The sequence below is a fragment of the Rhinoderma darwinii genome, chromosome 3 (genome assembly GCF_050947455.1).
Source record: "Rhinoderma darwinii isolate aRhiDar2 chromosome 3, aRhiDar2.hap1, whole genome shotgun sequence".
NCBI lineage: Eukaryota > Metazoa > Chordata > Amphibia > Anura > Rhinodermatidae > Rhinoderma > Rhinoderma darwinii.
In genome coordinates, this window is record NC_134689.1 from 81,737,166 (window position 1) to 81,752,431 (window position 15,266).

At 41.9% G+C, this 15,266-nt stretch overlaps 1 protein-coding gene across 9 annotated transcripts in view; it reads right to left on the minus strand.

Moving 5' to 3' along the window:
• The window catches only part of TENM2 (teneurin transmembrane protein 2), a 2,339,501-nt gene that overhangs the window by 613,146 nt on the left and 1,711,089 nt on the right, over positions 1–15,266 (minus strand). For 6 of the 9 annotated variants that reach the window (XM_075856423.1, XM_075856422.1, XM_075856429.1 and 3 more), the window contains one exon: positions 12,610–12,720. The exons of the other annotated variants lie outside the window; for them this stretch is intronic. In XM_075856423.1, coding sequence (XP_075712538.1) covers positions 12,610–12,720 — 111 coding nt within the window. The remainder of the gene's footprint in view (positions 1–12,609; positions 12,721–15,266) is intronic. 9 annotated transcript variants of the gene reach the window in all.

The following is a 15,266-nucleotide window of genomic DNA, read 5'->3' on the forward strand; positions in this document are numbered from 1 at the left end:
TGACAAACACACAGTGAAAAACAAAATTAAATAAGTGGATGTGCGCTGTGATACAGCCTGGACATCCGCCAGGTATAAAAAATTCCTCATCTCCCAGCCAGAAGGCCGGGAGAATAAAGGTGTGTGCTCATATAGTGTGAAAGAGAGTGCGTGCAAATGTGCCTTCACTCAGTGGGATCCCACCCCCAGTGAGTTAGGGCACCCCAGGGTGAAATTCCTCTGTTATACCACCTGGAAATGTATGAATAATTTGACAAGTGGGTGTTACCATTCCCCTTGTCAATAGCCATGTCCCTACACACTCTGATACTGTTGAATCAGTGCTAAAAGTTCCAAACATAAGCTCCCTGCTTCTGCTTTGTGGAACACAGAATAACTGTGAGAGTGAGAATACATTTCCCTAAATATATTGCAGACATGAGAATCGTTCTATCGCTTCACAATTGTAAAAGCAAAGAGAAAACCATCATGCAACTTGTCGGTGGGTACATAACAGAAAATTGCAGCAACACCCACTGAACTTATAAAACAAAGGTGTAAAAAAGTGGCAGATGTTGGCCATGTTGCTCCACCTTCCACATTGGACACCTTTGTCATCAGTTTGAAAGTGTGGAGGAAGACTGTCTTACATATGAATGTTCTCTAAGTTTCAGTAATATATTTCAGCACTCCATTTCTAGCTTTTATCCCCCTATGTCTACTGTATCCCTTTCATCCGTTATTAGCCACGCGGCCACGTATTACTATTCCCCTACTGTTACAGTGACACTACAATAAATAGTAGACATGCTTATTAACCCAGTACACTTTGTTTGAGCTTCTTAATATAAATACATGGCTTAATCGAATTCAATTGTTGTGGATTAGTCTGAGGTCTAAGTAACAATGTCAAAGTTCAAATAAAATGCTGTGAACCTTTAAGGGCGGGTTCACACATGGCGGAATTCCACTTAAATTCCGCTGCGGACACTCCGCAGCGTTAATCCGCAGCGGAGCCGTTTCTCCATTGACTTTCACTTTAATTTAGCAGTGTTCGTTTACACGATGCGTACAATTCCGCTGCGGAGCATAGGCTGCGGAGCGGAATTTGGTGTCCGCAGCATGCTCTGTCTGTTGCGGAGCAGTGGCGGACTCATGGCGGAATTTCTCCATTGACTTCAATGGAGATTCTAAGTTCCGCAATGAAGTCCGCAGCTGTCATGCACATGTCATGTGTGCTGCGGATGCGTCTTGCTTTTTTAACTTGACATTTCTTCATTCTGGCTGGACCTAGGTATTTCTAGGTCTACAGCCAGACTGAGGAAGTCAATGGGGCTCCCGTAATGACGGGAGCGTTGCTAGGAGACGTCTGTAAATAGTCACTGTCCAGGGTGCTGAAAGAGTTACGCGATCGGCAGTAACTGTTTCTGCACCCGGGACAGTGACTACCGATCCCAATATACATGTATCTGTAAAAAAACATATAAGTTCATACTTACCGAGAACTCCCTTCGTCTGTCTCCAGTCCGGCCTCCCAGGATGACGTTTCAGTGTAAGTGACGGCTGCAGCCAATCACAGGCCAAGCACAGGCTGCAGCGGTCACATGGACTGGCGCGTCATCCAGGGAGGTCGGGCTGGATGCCGAAAGAGGGACGCGTCACCAAGACAACGGCCGGTAAGTATGAAAATCGTTTACTTTCACTAGGGAAAGTGCTGTCCCTTCTCTCTATCCTGCACTGATAGGGAGAAGGGAAGCACTTTTCCCGCAGTCTGCAGCAGCTAGTCCGCATCAATGTACTGCACATTTTGTGCAGATCCGCTGCAGAATCTGCAACGCAGATTCTGTGCGGCATCGATGCGGACAGTTGCGGAGGAATTCCGCCATGTGTGGTCATGCCCTAACTTGGTGCATTGAAATAAATCTATTCACATATATTCATACATGTGAATTTGAATAAAAGTTTTCTATTGCAAAACATAAGATTTCATAAATCTGTCTTTGTTGAGACAGAAAATTAAAACATTCAGTAAAACCTATAGTGAAATTCTAATTAGAGCTTTTGTTCATTTCTTTTTTTTTTCCTTATCACTGCTTGCTTGTTGGCTTGCCTCATTTTTATGTGGAAAGGTACCTTGGGATCAGATCTCTTGTCAAAGCTCATTGACCCTTTCCTCTGGTATGGAGTGTATTATAACAAGAGAAGCCTAGTCTGAAGAATACTCATTTATCTACATTATGAATCTTAGCAATGAGAACATTTTATTCCTGGCATCCTCCAAACTGGCTAATTTACAATCTTGTCATGTGCAGGTATATGTGTGTGCCTGTCTCCAAAATGTGTTGCCAGCCTACCGTTTAAGCTGCACTTCACTGCACAATGAAAATTGACAGGAATGTTAATTATTAACCACCAAGAAGCAGACTGCAGAACTGTGATTCATGCGTGTCTTCGCGGCATACAATGTTCGCCCTTATTTCTCTGTAATGAGAATTATTTTGTGTTTCTATTGTAAGGAGTTGGATGAAGCATGCAACATATGTTTTTCCTATGCAGTGGACAAGTGTGGATAAATATTTCAATGTTAATGTATGTTCACACTGAGTTTTTTTGCAGGCGGAAAAATCTGCCTCAAAATTCCTTCAGGAATTTTGAGGCAGGTTTTGACCTGCCTGTACTCTCTTTGCAGCGTTTTTTGGCTGTGGCCATTGAGCGCCATGGGCAAAAAATGCAGCGAAAACCGCTTTCTCTGTCTCCCATGTCAATGGGAGGTCAGAAATGCAAATGCATGATGCTTCTTTTTCCCGCTAGTGTTTTTTTTAATTTCACTGTGAGGTGTTTTCAGTTATTTTTTTGCGCAGTTTCTCACGCGGCTTCCGTAAAAAAAACTCGGTGTGAACATACCCTTAGGCCCTTTTCACACAGTATTTTGACGAGCTTTTTGGAATGGAAACCGCTCCGCAAAACCAGTCAAAAACAGGCCGAAAATGCCTCCCAATGATTTCAATGGGAGGCGGGGGCGGTTTTCTCCCACGAGCGGTAAAACCGCCTCGTGGGAGAAAGATGGGACATGCTCTATGATCGCGCGGTTACGCCTCTGACCTCCCATTGACATTAATGGGAGGCAGAGAAAGTGTATTTCGCAGAGTTTTTTGCCCGTAGCACTCAATGGGCGCGAGCAAAAAACGCATCGAAAAACGCAGCGAAAATCGGGGCAAACATCGTGCAGGAAGGTCAAAATCTGCCTCAAAATCCCAAACGGAATTTTGAGACAGAATTTTCCTCCTGCAAAAAACTTTCACAGCCTTAGAGTCATAGCTGAGCTTTCCTTCACATAGGGTAAAGATTTGGTTTATTGTCATATCCCTGTAGCTAAGTTTTCTACCCAAGGCAAAGTGGCTTGTTGATATCCCCCAGGGACCACAGCACCCAGGGCATATGCCACACAAGACCCCATAGTTATATCCTGGTGCAGGGGCATAGCTAGGGGGGGTCATGTGCCCCGGGTGCCACTTAGAGGGGGGCGTCAGCGCCACCTCCTCCTGCACTATAATTGTACCTGTGTCTATAGGACACAGGTACAATTAGAAGCAATGAATAGCCGGGTATATTCCGTGCCTGGCCATTCAGCTCTTTTGTATGAGTGAAGCGGTATTGTGCTTGCGTCGATGAAAGGCGCTGACTGACAGAGAAAGTCATCCTGCCCATCCAATCAGCACCTTTCATAGAGGCTTCGTTCAACCCCCAGGAGACCTGCGCAGAAGAAAGCAGATCTCCATTGCTGCTGGCCGGCGTGGGAGCGGGATTAAGGTGAGTTTGAATAGTTTGTTATTTTATTGTAATAAAAAAGTGTCTGGCTTTATCTACGGGGGGTGGTTTTATCTACAGGGGACTTTATCTACAGGGGGGGCTTTATCTACAGGGGGGCTTTATCTACGGGGGGGCTTTATCTATAGGGGAGCTTTATCTACAGGGGGCTTTATCTACAGAGGGGCTTTATCTACAGAGGGGCTTTATCTACGGGGGTCTTTATCTACAGGGGGGCTCTATCTACAGGGGGGCTATATATTGGTGTGGGCTATCTATGGAGCACCAAATGCAGGGGTGGGCTATATCTACAGGGGGCTATATACAGGGGTGGGATATCTATGGAGCACTATATACAGGGGTGGGCTATATCTACAGCGGGGCTATATACAGGGGTGGGCTATCTATGAAGCACCATATACAGGGGTGGGCTATATCTACAGGGGGGTTATATACAGGGGTGGGCAATCTATGGAGCACCATATACAGGGGTGGGCTATATCTACAGGGGGCTATATACAGGGGTGGGCTATCTATGGAGCACTATATACAGGGGTGGGCTCTATCTACAGGGGGGCTATATACTGGGGTGAGCTATCTATGGAGCACCATATACAGGGGTGGGCAATATCTACAGGGAGGCTATATACATGGGTGGGTTATCTATGGAGCCCCATATACAGGGGTGGTCTATATCTACAGGGGGGATATATACAGAGGTGGGCTATATATGGAGCACTATATACAGGGGTGGGCTATATCTATAGGAGGGCTATATACAGGGATGGGCTATCTATGGAGCACTATATACAGGGGTGGGCTATATCTACCAGGGGGCTATATAAAGGGGTGGGCTATCTGTGGAGCACTATATACAGGTGTGGACTATATGTGCACTATATACAGGGGTGGGCTATATCTACAGGGGGGCTATATACAGGGGTGGGCTATCTGTGGAGCACTATAGGGGGAGCTATTTGTGGGACACTATATACAGGAGTGGGCTATATGGGGGCACTATCTATGGGGGGCACTATCTACAGGGGGCTCTATGGCAGGCACTATCTATAGGGGGCACAGTTTGTGTGTATGGGACACAGTGTATGGTGCTATTATAATTAGAGGTGCAGTGTATGGTGCTATTATATTTAGGGGCGTAGTGTGTAGTATAATGAGAACGTTATCTTTATTTATAGGTGTAGAAATGTTGGAAAAGTGAGAAGCTGAAGACATCTGAGCAGAAAACTGCAGAATTGAGCTGTGACCGGGAGAAGTCATCATATAGGTTTGGACCGGGTGGAGAAAAAGAAATAGAATATGAGACGTCACCAGTGAGTCACTTAATGTAAATGTTTATTCTGTCTCTAATCATCACTGTAGTCACTGTATGATCTTCAGCGAGATGCTTATAATATGATTTATTTTTTGTGAAACAGCAACTCCCAGCATATCCTTATCATTGTTCGGGCCATGCTGGGAGATGTAGTTTTACGCCGTACATACCTATACGGCAGGGGTTGCACTAAATTGAGTTGTATTTGTGCTGGTGTTGTATTTATGTACTGGGCTTGGTTCTGGTGTTGTGTATAGAACTATATTGCTTGTAAAATGTGCAAATGTTTTTATGCTCGAGTTACATAAAAATAAATGTGGAAAAGAAATGACACGTCATTGATTGGTAGAGAAAACAAACACGGAGAGGGGGAAGGAGATGTCGGGAAAGAGGTTTGGGGGGGGGGGGGGCAAACTGAATCTTTGCCCCGGGTGCTGGAGAACCTAGCTACGCCTCTGCCCTGGTGTGTCACAGTGAACACACACTATGGTGATTATTAAATAGACATAGATAGATAGATAGATAGATAGATAGATAGATAGATAGATAGATAGATAGATAGATTTATATTCTAAAAAAAAAAATAGCTTCTTCTGAAATTCAATTACTTTCTAGTAACAAATAAGATTTGCAAAGCTCTGTACTAAGTAAAAGACAGGAATGTTTGCTAGAGATATTTTGTTCAAACAGTTTTAAAAGTTATAATCTTTTTGCTTATATGTGGAAGTAGCACTGAGCCATTTCCACCTAAGAAAAATAATCTATTCCAACTGGGTAGTTCAATTACTATAGCATAAACTGCGTATTTTCCATATTACTTGTGCAGAATAATGGATCACATTATCGTACTTTTCTGAATAATAATAAATAATTAACAGTCTGCAAATAGGGTATACTACTTCTGTGGAGTATGAAAATGTGCCAAGATTATGTGCACAAGTACATGAAATATAAGGAGGGAAGTATGTCATAGTTTATCTGATTATATCCACTATTGCTTATATTTTTGTAACCTATCTCCATAAATACAGGAGTGCTTGAATATCACTTACACTATTTATTAATAACAGCAACCATTCACCAGTGTACAGAAAACTTTCTACAACTTTCTATAAGCAAAAAATACTAAAGCTGTCCATACACATATATGTCAATAAATACTGCTGTGCATGGAGTCTACCCAATCATTCCACAACGGCAGACGTCGGGGTAAACAAAGATTTTGGTTCTCTGTCCAGCTGGGAGATTAAGCTGCGGTCAGAAATGTTTGGCAGTGGCTTATCTCCCTTACCCCGATTGAATAAACTTGCACATACTGAGCTTAAATGTTTATAGAAAGCTGCAGCGAGCGCCGATCAACGAGGCAGATCGCTGATCGGTGCTCGTTTGCTCCAGTTATAAGGAGCTATGGATGGGGACGAGCGGTCGTTACTCCGATCGCTCATCCCCATACATATTATCAACTCGGCAGTGCATCTCCCTGTTTACATAGGGAGATGCGCTGCCGACAATAATAATATTTCACTTTTTTAAAATAATACATTCAGCGGATAAGCTCAGCCCTATTTAACCCTTGCATGACCAAGTGGTAGTGCCACACAGCCCCCTCCCAGGTAGTGCCACACATCCCCCCTCCCAGGTAGTGCCACACAGCCCCCACCTCCCAGGTAGTGCCATACAGCCCCCTCCTCCCAGGTAGTGCCACACAGCTCCCTTCTCCCAGGCAGTACCACACTGCCCCTCCTCCCAGTTAGTGCCACACAGCCCCCCTCCCTGGTAGTGCCACACAGCCTCCCTCCCTGTAGGTAGCACCTTTGAGGTTCCCTTTAGGAGTGGAATCCCCAGCCAGAGCATTGCCGATGTTCTGGCTGGGGATTCCGCTTCAGGAAAAACCCCTGATGTCACTGGCCATATATGGACAGTGTTGTCAGGGGCAACCCCAGAGCCATAGTCCTGGGCAGAGCACTACTAGCACTCTGACTGGGACTCCTGCTCTGCTCCTGACATCACTATCCATATATGGACAGTGATGTCAGGGGCTTCCCCAGAGACGGAGTAGCGGAGCAGAGCCGCTAGCGCTCTGCCTGGGACTCCTTCCCTCCTCCCGACATCACTGTCCATATATGGACAATGATGCCGTGACGACAGCAGCGACAGCACCCGGAGGCCGAGTGGGCCCCCCACTTGCCCGGGTTCGCCGGGTGCTGATACCGGCCCTGCACACTGGCTCTGTTATCTCTGGGCAGAAGCCGACGGAGGGAGAAGGAGGGGGGAGGTGCCGACACACACGGGGAGAGAGAAAAGTGCAAACTGCTTCATTGTAAGAAGAGCTGCACTTGTAACTTTAGTTTCATAAAAAAAACACGTTTGCTTTATGAAACTAAGTCAAAGAGGTGATGGCACTTGTAAAGAGAGCTGACATAGATTAGTGAAGAGCTGCTCACGCTGAAGCATCTCTGCACTCATTAAACCCCGATGCACGCTGCAAACGTCTATATACGTGCTAACTGCACGGGGCATCAGCTCTGTCACCAGTTTATCAATTCCCTATCTCCTAACTAGCTTTGCTGCTGATAACTACCGTGTGATTTGTTTTAACCCCCTCCCGCTGCAGCCACATTTGACCTTCCTGACAGAGCCTTATTTTTCAAATCTGACATCTGTCACTTTATGTGGTAATAACTTTGGAAAGCTTTTAAATATTCAAGGGATTCTGAGACTGTTTTCTCGTGACACATTGTACTTTAAGTTAGTGGTAAAATTTGGTTGATACATTCAGTATTTAATTGTGAAAAACACTAAAATGTTGCGAAAAGTTGCAGAAATTAGCATTTCTCTAAATTTAAACAGATCATAATACCACACAAAATAGTTGCTAATTAACATTTCCCATATGTCTACTTTAGATTGGCATTGTTTTTTGAACAGCCTTTTACTCTCCTAGGATTTTACAAGGCTTAGAACTTTAGCAGAAATTTAGCAAATTTTAAGAAAATATCAAAAGGCTATGAGGGGCCTATACAATAGAAAACCCCCATAAGTCACCCCATTTTAGAAATTGCACCCCTCAAAGTATTCAAAACAGGATTCAGAAAGTCTCTTAACCCTTTAGGCGTTTCACAAGAAATAAAGCAAAGAAGAGAGGAAATTTACAAATGTATTTTTTTTTTGCAAAAATTATTATTTCATAAAAACATTTCTGTAACACAGAAGGTTTTACCAGAGAAACGCAACTCAATATGTATTGCCCAGATTCTACAGTTTTTAGAAATATCTCAAATGTGGTCTAGTGTGCTAATGGACTGAAACACCGGCTTCAGAAGCAAAGGAGCCCCTAGAGTATTTTGGGGCCTTCTTTTTATTAGAATATATTTTAGACACCATGTCAGGTTTGAAGAGGTCTTGTGATGCCAAAACAAAGGAAACACCCCAAAAAAGACCCCATTTTGGAAACTACACAAGGAATTCACCAATGTTTCGTAGATTTTATTAGAAATTGGACGTGAATTTTTTACAATAAAATGTCGTTTTAGCTATAAAAAAAACAAAATACCCCATATGTGGGCATAAACTGCTGTTTGGGCACACGGCAGGGCTCAGAAGAGAAGGAGCACCATTTGGCTTTTGGATCAGAGATTTTTCTGGATTGGTTTCTTGGCACCATGTCACATTTGCAAAGCCCCTGTGGGACCAAAACAGTGGAAACCACCAAAAAGTTACTCCATTTGGGATACTACATCTCTTGAGGAATTAATCTAGGAGTGTAGAGAGCATTTTGACCCACAGGTGAATTGGGCAGTGAAAATAAAATATATTTTTTTTTCAATAAGATGTCATTTTAGCTACAAATTTTTCATTTTCTCAACAAATAAAGAAGAAAAAGCACCCCAACATCTGTAAAGCAATTTCTCCCGAGTACGGCTATACCCCATATGTGGTTATAAAATTCTTTTTAGGCACATGGTAGGGCTCATAGGGGAAGGGGCGCCATTTTGGAGTGCAGATTTTGCTGCATTGGTTTCTGGGTGCTATGTCGCATTAGCAATGCCCCTGTGGGACCAAAACATTGGAAATCCCCCAGAAGGGACCCCATTTTGGAAACTACACCCCTCAAGGTATTCATCTAGGGGTGTAGTGACCATGTTAATCCCTCAGGTGTTTTCCAGAAATTAGCTTGCACTCGATGTTGCAGAGTGAAAATGGGAATTTTTCCATAGCTATGCCAATATGTGGTGCCCTGCTTGTACCACCATATCAAGACAGCTCTCTAATTATTATGCTGTGTTTCCCGGTTTTAGAATCACCCTACATGTGGTCCTAATCTTTTGCCTGGACATTCGACCAGGCGTAGGAGTGAAAGAGTACCATACAAAATTGAGGCCTAATTTGGCGATTTACAAAGTATTGGTCCACAATTGCAGATTCTCTGATGTGAAATAATAAAAGAAACCTCTGAGAAGTGACACCATTTTGGAATCTACACCCCTCAAGGCATCTATTAAGGTGTAGTGAGCATTTTAACCCCACAGGTCTTTTCCACAAATGAGTGCGCTGCGGATGGTGCAAAGTAAAAATTTTAATTTTTCCCTAGATATGCATGTCTCCAGTGGCACAACCTGGACACAACATATTTGCCACTGAAACAGTGGCAAATATGTTGTGTCCAGCTTGTGCCACTGGAGACACACCCCAAAAATTGTTAAAAGGGTTCGCCCGGGTATGGCAAAGCCATATATGTGGAAGTAAACAGCTAATTGGGCACACTGTAGGGCTCAGAAGGGCGGTAGCGCCATTTGGCTTTTGGAGTGTGGATTTTGCTTGGTAGTAGTTTTGTTTGAATATTGCTGGTGTTTTCAATTATAATGTGGGGGTACATGTAAGCCGGGCAGAGTACATCAGGGGCAGAGTCAAGTGGTATAATAATGGGGTAAAAATACCAATAAAATAATCCATAGATATATCTTATGCTGTGAAGCATTCCTTTCTGCACAGGCCAGTGTCGCACTGATAAATGGTGTCCTTACTTATCCCCCTTGGTCCACACTCCGCACCTTTGCAGTTTGGGGAATTTTGCTTGGAAATTGTGTCGTGGTATAATAGGGGCACCCTCGCTTCCAGCAGATATGTTTGGGTCCTACCCTTCCTGGTTCCCTAATTTTAGGGCCTTGATAAATCGCCTTTTGAAACAGAAGAAATGTTCCTCTCAGGCCTGCACAATTGCATATTTTTTATTTCCTGACTCATAGAAGCCTTAACTCATTTTATTTTTTCATAGACATAGTGGTATGAGGGCTGTTTTTTGCGGGACAAGCTGTAGTCATTATTGGTACCATTTTAGGGTATTTGCGACTTTTTCATCACTTTTTATCCTATTTTTTGGGAGGCAAGATGACAAAAAAACAGCAATTCTGGCATAGTTTTTAAGTTTTTTATGCAGCGTTCACCATGCGTAATAAACTACATGTTAACTTTATTCTGCGGGTCAGTCTGATTCCGGCGATACCTCATTTATTGCACTTTTTTTAATTTTTTCATCGACAGAGCTGTATGAGGGTTTGCTTTTTTTGCGACTCAAGCTATAGTTTTTATAGGTACCATTTTTGGATACATGCGAGTTTTTGATCACTTTTTATTCCAATTTGTGTAGGGCAAAGTGACAAAAGCAGAAATTCTGGCAATGGTTTTTACTGTTTTTTCTTACGTCGCTCACCGCATGGAATAAATAACATATTATTTTTATAGTTCAGGCCGTTAGGTTTATTCATTTTTTTCAATAATAAAGGACTTGATAAGTGAAAAAGGCAAATTGTGTTTTATTTTATTACTTGAAACTTTTTTATAATTTTTTAAACTTTTTTTCACTTTTTTTACACTTTGTTTTAGTCCCACTAGGGGACTTGAAGATCCAACTTTCTGATTTATTTTCTAAAACATTGTAGTGCAATGTATTAGATTTGTCAGTCGTTCACTGACAGCAAGCCGATTAGGTTTTGCCTCTGGGCGGGGCCTAATCAGCTTCCGTAACAGCAGACCTCCTGTTGCCATAGCAGCAATCGGCAGCCCTGCGATCACATGCAGGGCTGCCGATTTGCTACTAACCGCTAAGTTGCAGTGATCGCTTTCGACTGCTGCATGTAAGGGATTAATGGCAGGGAGTCGGGACCAGAGCTACAGATGTAGCCGTCAATATCTTTACTTTCAACACATTAAATACACAGTGAAAAGATCCGTTAACTTGACTTTTTTAATAACTTTACAATGGCTTTTGTTGTGTGATATCATGTTGCAGCAAGTTATCAGAGTCAATGTAAAGATGGCTACACCCGACTCTCCGGTTCCTGCCACTACTGGAGGGTGTCAGCTGTAACATACAGTCGATATCCACCACTGATGACGCCGGCTTAGCTCCTGCCGTCGGCTACGTAAGCCTTTTACCCTTTAAGCCCTGGAAGGCCAGTATTAGTAATGTCGGGAAAGGGTTAAAAAACGTTATTATTTGCAAAGTTATGAGCATTTTTCTAAATATGATAATGTGGCTCTAATACCAAATATGAGGTGACTCTTTCTTTTCACTCTGTGCAATGTTTTCTGTATGACGCTGTCCAAACGTCATACAGTTCTCCTCTTCCCAGACCAGCAACACAGTGTGATCATATAGTATACAGCTTCCATTCCCAAATGTGTTTTCAACTGGTGATATCTCTGGTTGTGTCACAGCTATAACTGCGATCCTGGTTTAGAATCTCCTCTTTCATATGCCACCAGAACCGCCACCAGATACTCCACAGCCGGAGATATGACTGTTTGAAGTGATCCCCCTTCCTTCTGGAATCTCTCACACTGTGTGAAGCAGCTTCATGCTGATAGGACAGCATCAGAGGCTGTGAGGTAGCTACACCTCAGGGGAATCAGATTAACTAGAAGATTGGGCATTACTAAACTAGTGACAGAGTCTCTTTAAGTGAATGTGGTATAGTATAGTTGCTATACCATACACAGCCCATGGACAGTAGTGTTTTCCTACTTATGGCTTCAGTGCTTGTCACTTCCCTTACTATACACTTCAGGATATTAAATGCGACAGGAAACACTAATTATCACAACTTCACAAGACCAAGGAACACTTTATTAAGATACAATATGAGTATACTATGTGAGCACTGCTTGGTATACAATTTTAGACATAGGGCAATGGTACAGCATATATGCACAGTATGGCAGTAACATTTGTGCGTAGCGTTCCACTAATATATAAGCTCTCTAGAAAGCTTTTGTTTGAGCAATGTATAGTAGTATTAAAGCTTTTGTTTGAGCAATGTATAGTAGTATTATACATATACATATATATATATATATATATATATATATATATACCATTATTTAACGTTTATACACAAGAAATAGCATAGAAATTTTGGAGGAATTTTGGCCTGTTTTTTAATAATTGAGATGACTTTTCATTATTATTACATTAAGCACAACACATTTACCTCCCAGAAATCTTTGTTTTTTGTCTCCCTCCCTCAGTAGTGTAGATGCCTCTGTTTGGAGGTAGAGTATATATGTTTCTCCATCTCCCTCTCTCTGTCCTTCTGCGAGTTCTGTTATAAGAAGAAATAAAATAATAAAAACACAAATAAACAACTCCCTGCTAGATCTTTATGTGTGAAGCTTATTCTACATTTTTTTGTCACTCTTTTTTTAATAGCATATAGCTGTAACCCCATTATAAAGATGCCAGGATGTAACTATTCTAGTGGTGCTCGGTGTTGTATGCTACACTAACACAAACCATTATACTGTAGTTCTAATTTTGACCAAAAAAACAACCCAGTACCTGTTACTTTTTTTTATGTCCGTAGCTGGAAAACTGTAAGAATTAAGCTTATTAGGTAGAGCTTACAAGTGCCTGGACAACCAGCAACATACAACTCCTATTTATCCCATAATCTGAGACGTGTAATACAAGCATTGTGTATGTGTTCTTTTCCACCTAGCTTGGAAATAAGTTTTTCTTAATTTTATTGCCTCTAATATTATTTTTTTTTAATGAAATCTACATCAAAGTGATCTTAACACATTCATATCAATGTGTAAGTAGGGCCCATTGAGAGTTATATATCTGGATAGAAAAAGTGCTTTACATTCGTAAAACTATTGGGGCACTAAGACCAAACATAATATTTAGGAAGGCGCTGATGTTATATCCAATCATGTTCAGTTGCTTTGCATGACAATTGGTCAGCTGACTATTATCACATTTTGGACATGCATTCAGGTACTCACAAACTCATTCAACAACCCCTTTTATAAATGAGGTCAGCCCGGTCATCAGCGAATGCCGTTGGTCTGACCTCTGGAACCCCAGTGGTACAGCCAAATAGATGATCGTCCATGTAATGTATGGACAGGATAGCTACACTAGAGTGAGAGGCACTCATTGTTATGTCTGGCTCATGGGGGTTCCTGTTTGGGGGCCCCTTATGTTTATAGTCCCTAAGAGAACATATAGAATGGAGGTGTCTTCCTTCCCACAAATGTGGGCCAACATTGCTAGAAAGGAATGAAACTATAAAAGTTTTAAAATAAAAACAAATATTTATGTAGACATTGAATCTTAAAACATAAACTAGCTATAAAGTTATAAAATAGAATAACTTTGTAAGGCTTAGTTTAAATCTGAATCAGGGTCCCATTCTGATGTTTTGTCATAGCTTCCCGTCAGAACGAGACCCTGACTGAAACAAATGAAAACTATAGGTTTCTGTTTACATCACCATTGATTTCAATGGTGACGCATCCGATGCCCATGGTTTTCGTTTGTCTCAGTTGTGCAAGGGTTCCGTCGTTTTGATGGACTGAATAGCCCAGTCGACTACGGTATTGATTCCGTCAAAATGACGGAACCCCTGCACAACTGACACAAACGGAAAAAATTGTGCACCGGATCCGTCACCTTTGAAATCAATGGAGATGCAAACGGAAACCAGTGGTTTCCATTTGTTTCAGTCAGGGTCCCATTCTGATGGGAAGCTCCGACGGAACGTCAGAACGGGACCCTGGCGCAGATGTGAACAAAGCCTTAGATAAATCTTTTCTTTCTATTGGGCACCATTTTTCAGTTCTTGAATGCAGTCAGCAATGTAAGTAATGGAAGTTTTCACTCAGGTTGCCATGGTTATGACATGTATATATTTATTCATAATTTCTCTTCTTATGTATACTAGATATGCAATATTATATTTAGCGAGTTTCAAAAGGATGTGACACTGAAGAATTACATAGCTAGATACAGTACATTTCCTTAATCGTAGATATGGTATCCAGAAAAAATATATATATTTTTACTTAATGTATTTTCATAAAAGTTTAGAACATTTTTAACCCCTTCCCGCCCACAACACATAAATTAACAGGCTAAGAGACAGGTTCTTATGCTCCTGGACGCAGTAACATCGGCAGGTTCAGGCTGTCACACTGACAGCCAGATCCTGTACTGTGACAGGAAACTGCAATAATCAGTTCCCCGTCACAGAAAAATCATAAACACAGCGTTATATTCAGGGATTCCCTTAGCAAAGGAGGCTTATAGGCATGAAGAGAAGAAGCAATACAGATCACTGGTAACAGTTCATAGTTAATGTGCTCCCTGCTAATCGGTGCCCCTATAGTAAGTAAAATGTATATATATATATATATATATATATATATATAATGTGCTCCAAGATACGAGACAGCACTCCAGAAATTGTGAAAAAATAGGATCACTTTAATGCGACGTTTCAGCCCTACTCCATGGGGCCTTTTTCAAGCAATCATATATATATATAGAGAGAGAGAGAGAGAGACAGGTGAGAAATAAGAAAAGCCCCCTGCCCCACAAAAAGTGTACACCTTTCAGAACCCACTTGTACCAATTTTGGACATTCTTTGTGATAAAAACACGTTTTGCATTGACACCAGGTGCTAATATGTTCCTGTCACACAGAATGTACGTTACGCCAACAAATAAAATAATTACCCCAGCGACCAATTTTAGTCTGTTCTACCTCACTGTACTTTGTGCCTTTACTTAAATGTTGCTGCTTGCATTATTCTCATTCATGTACAGATGCTGCATCTAAAGCTAAGGGAGGGAGATACATAT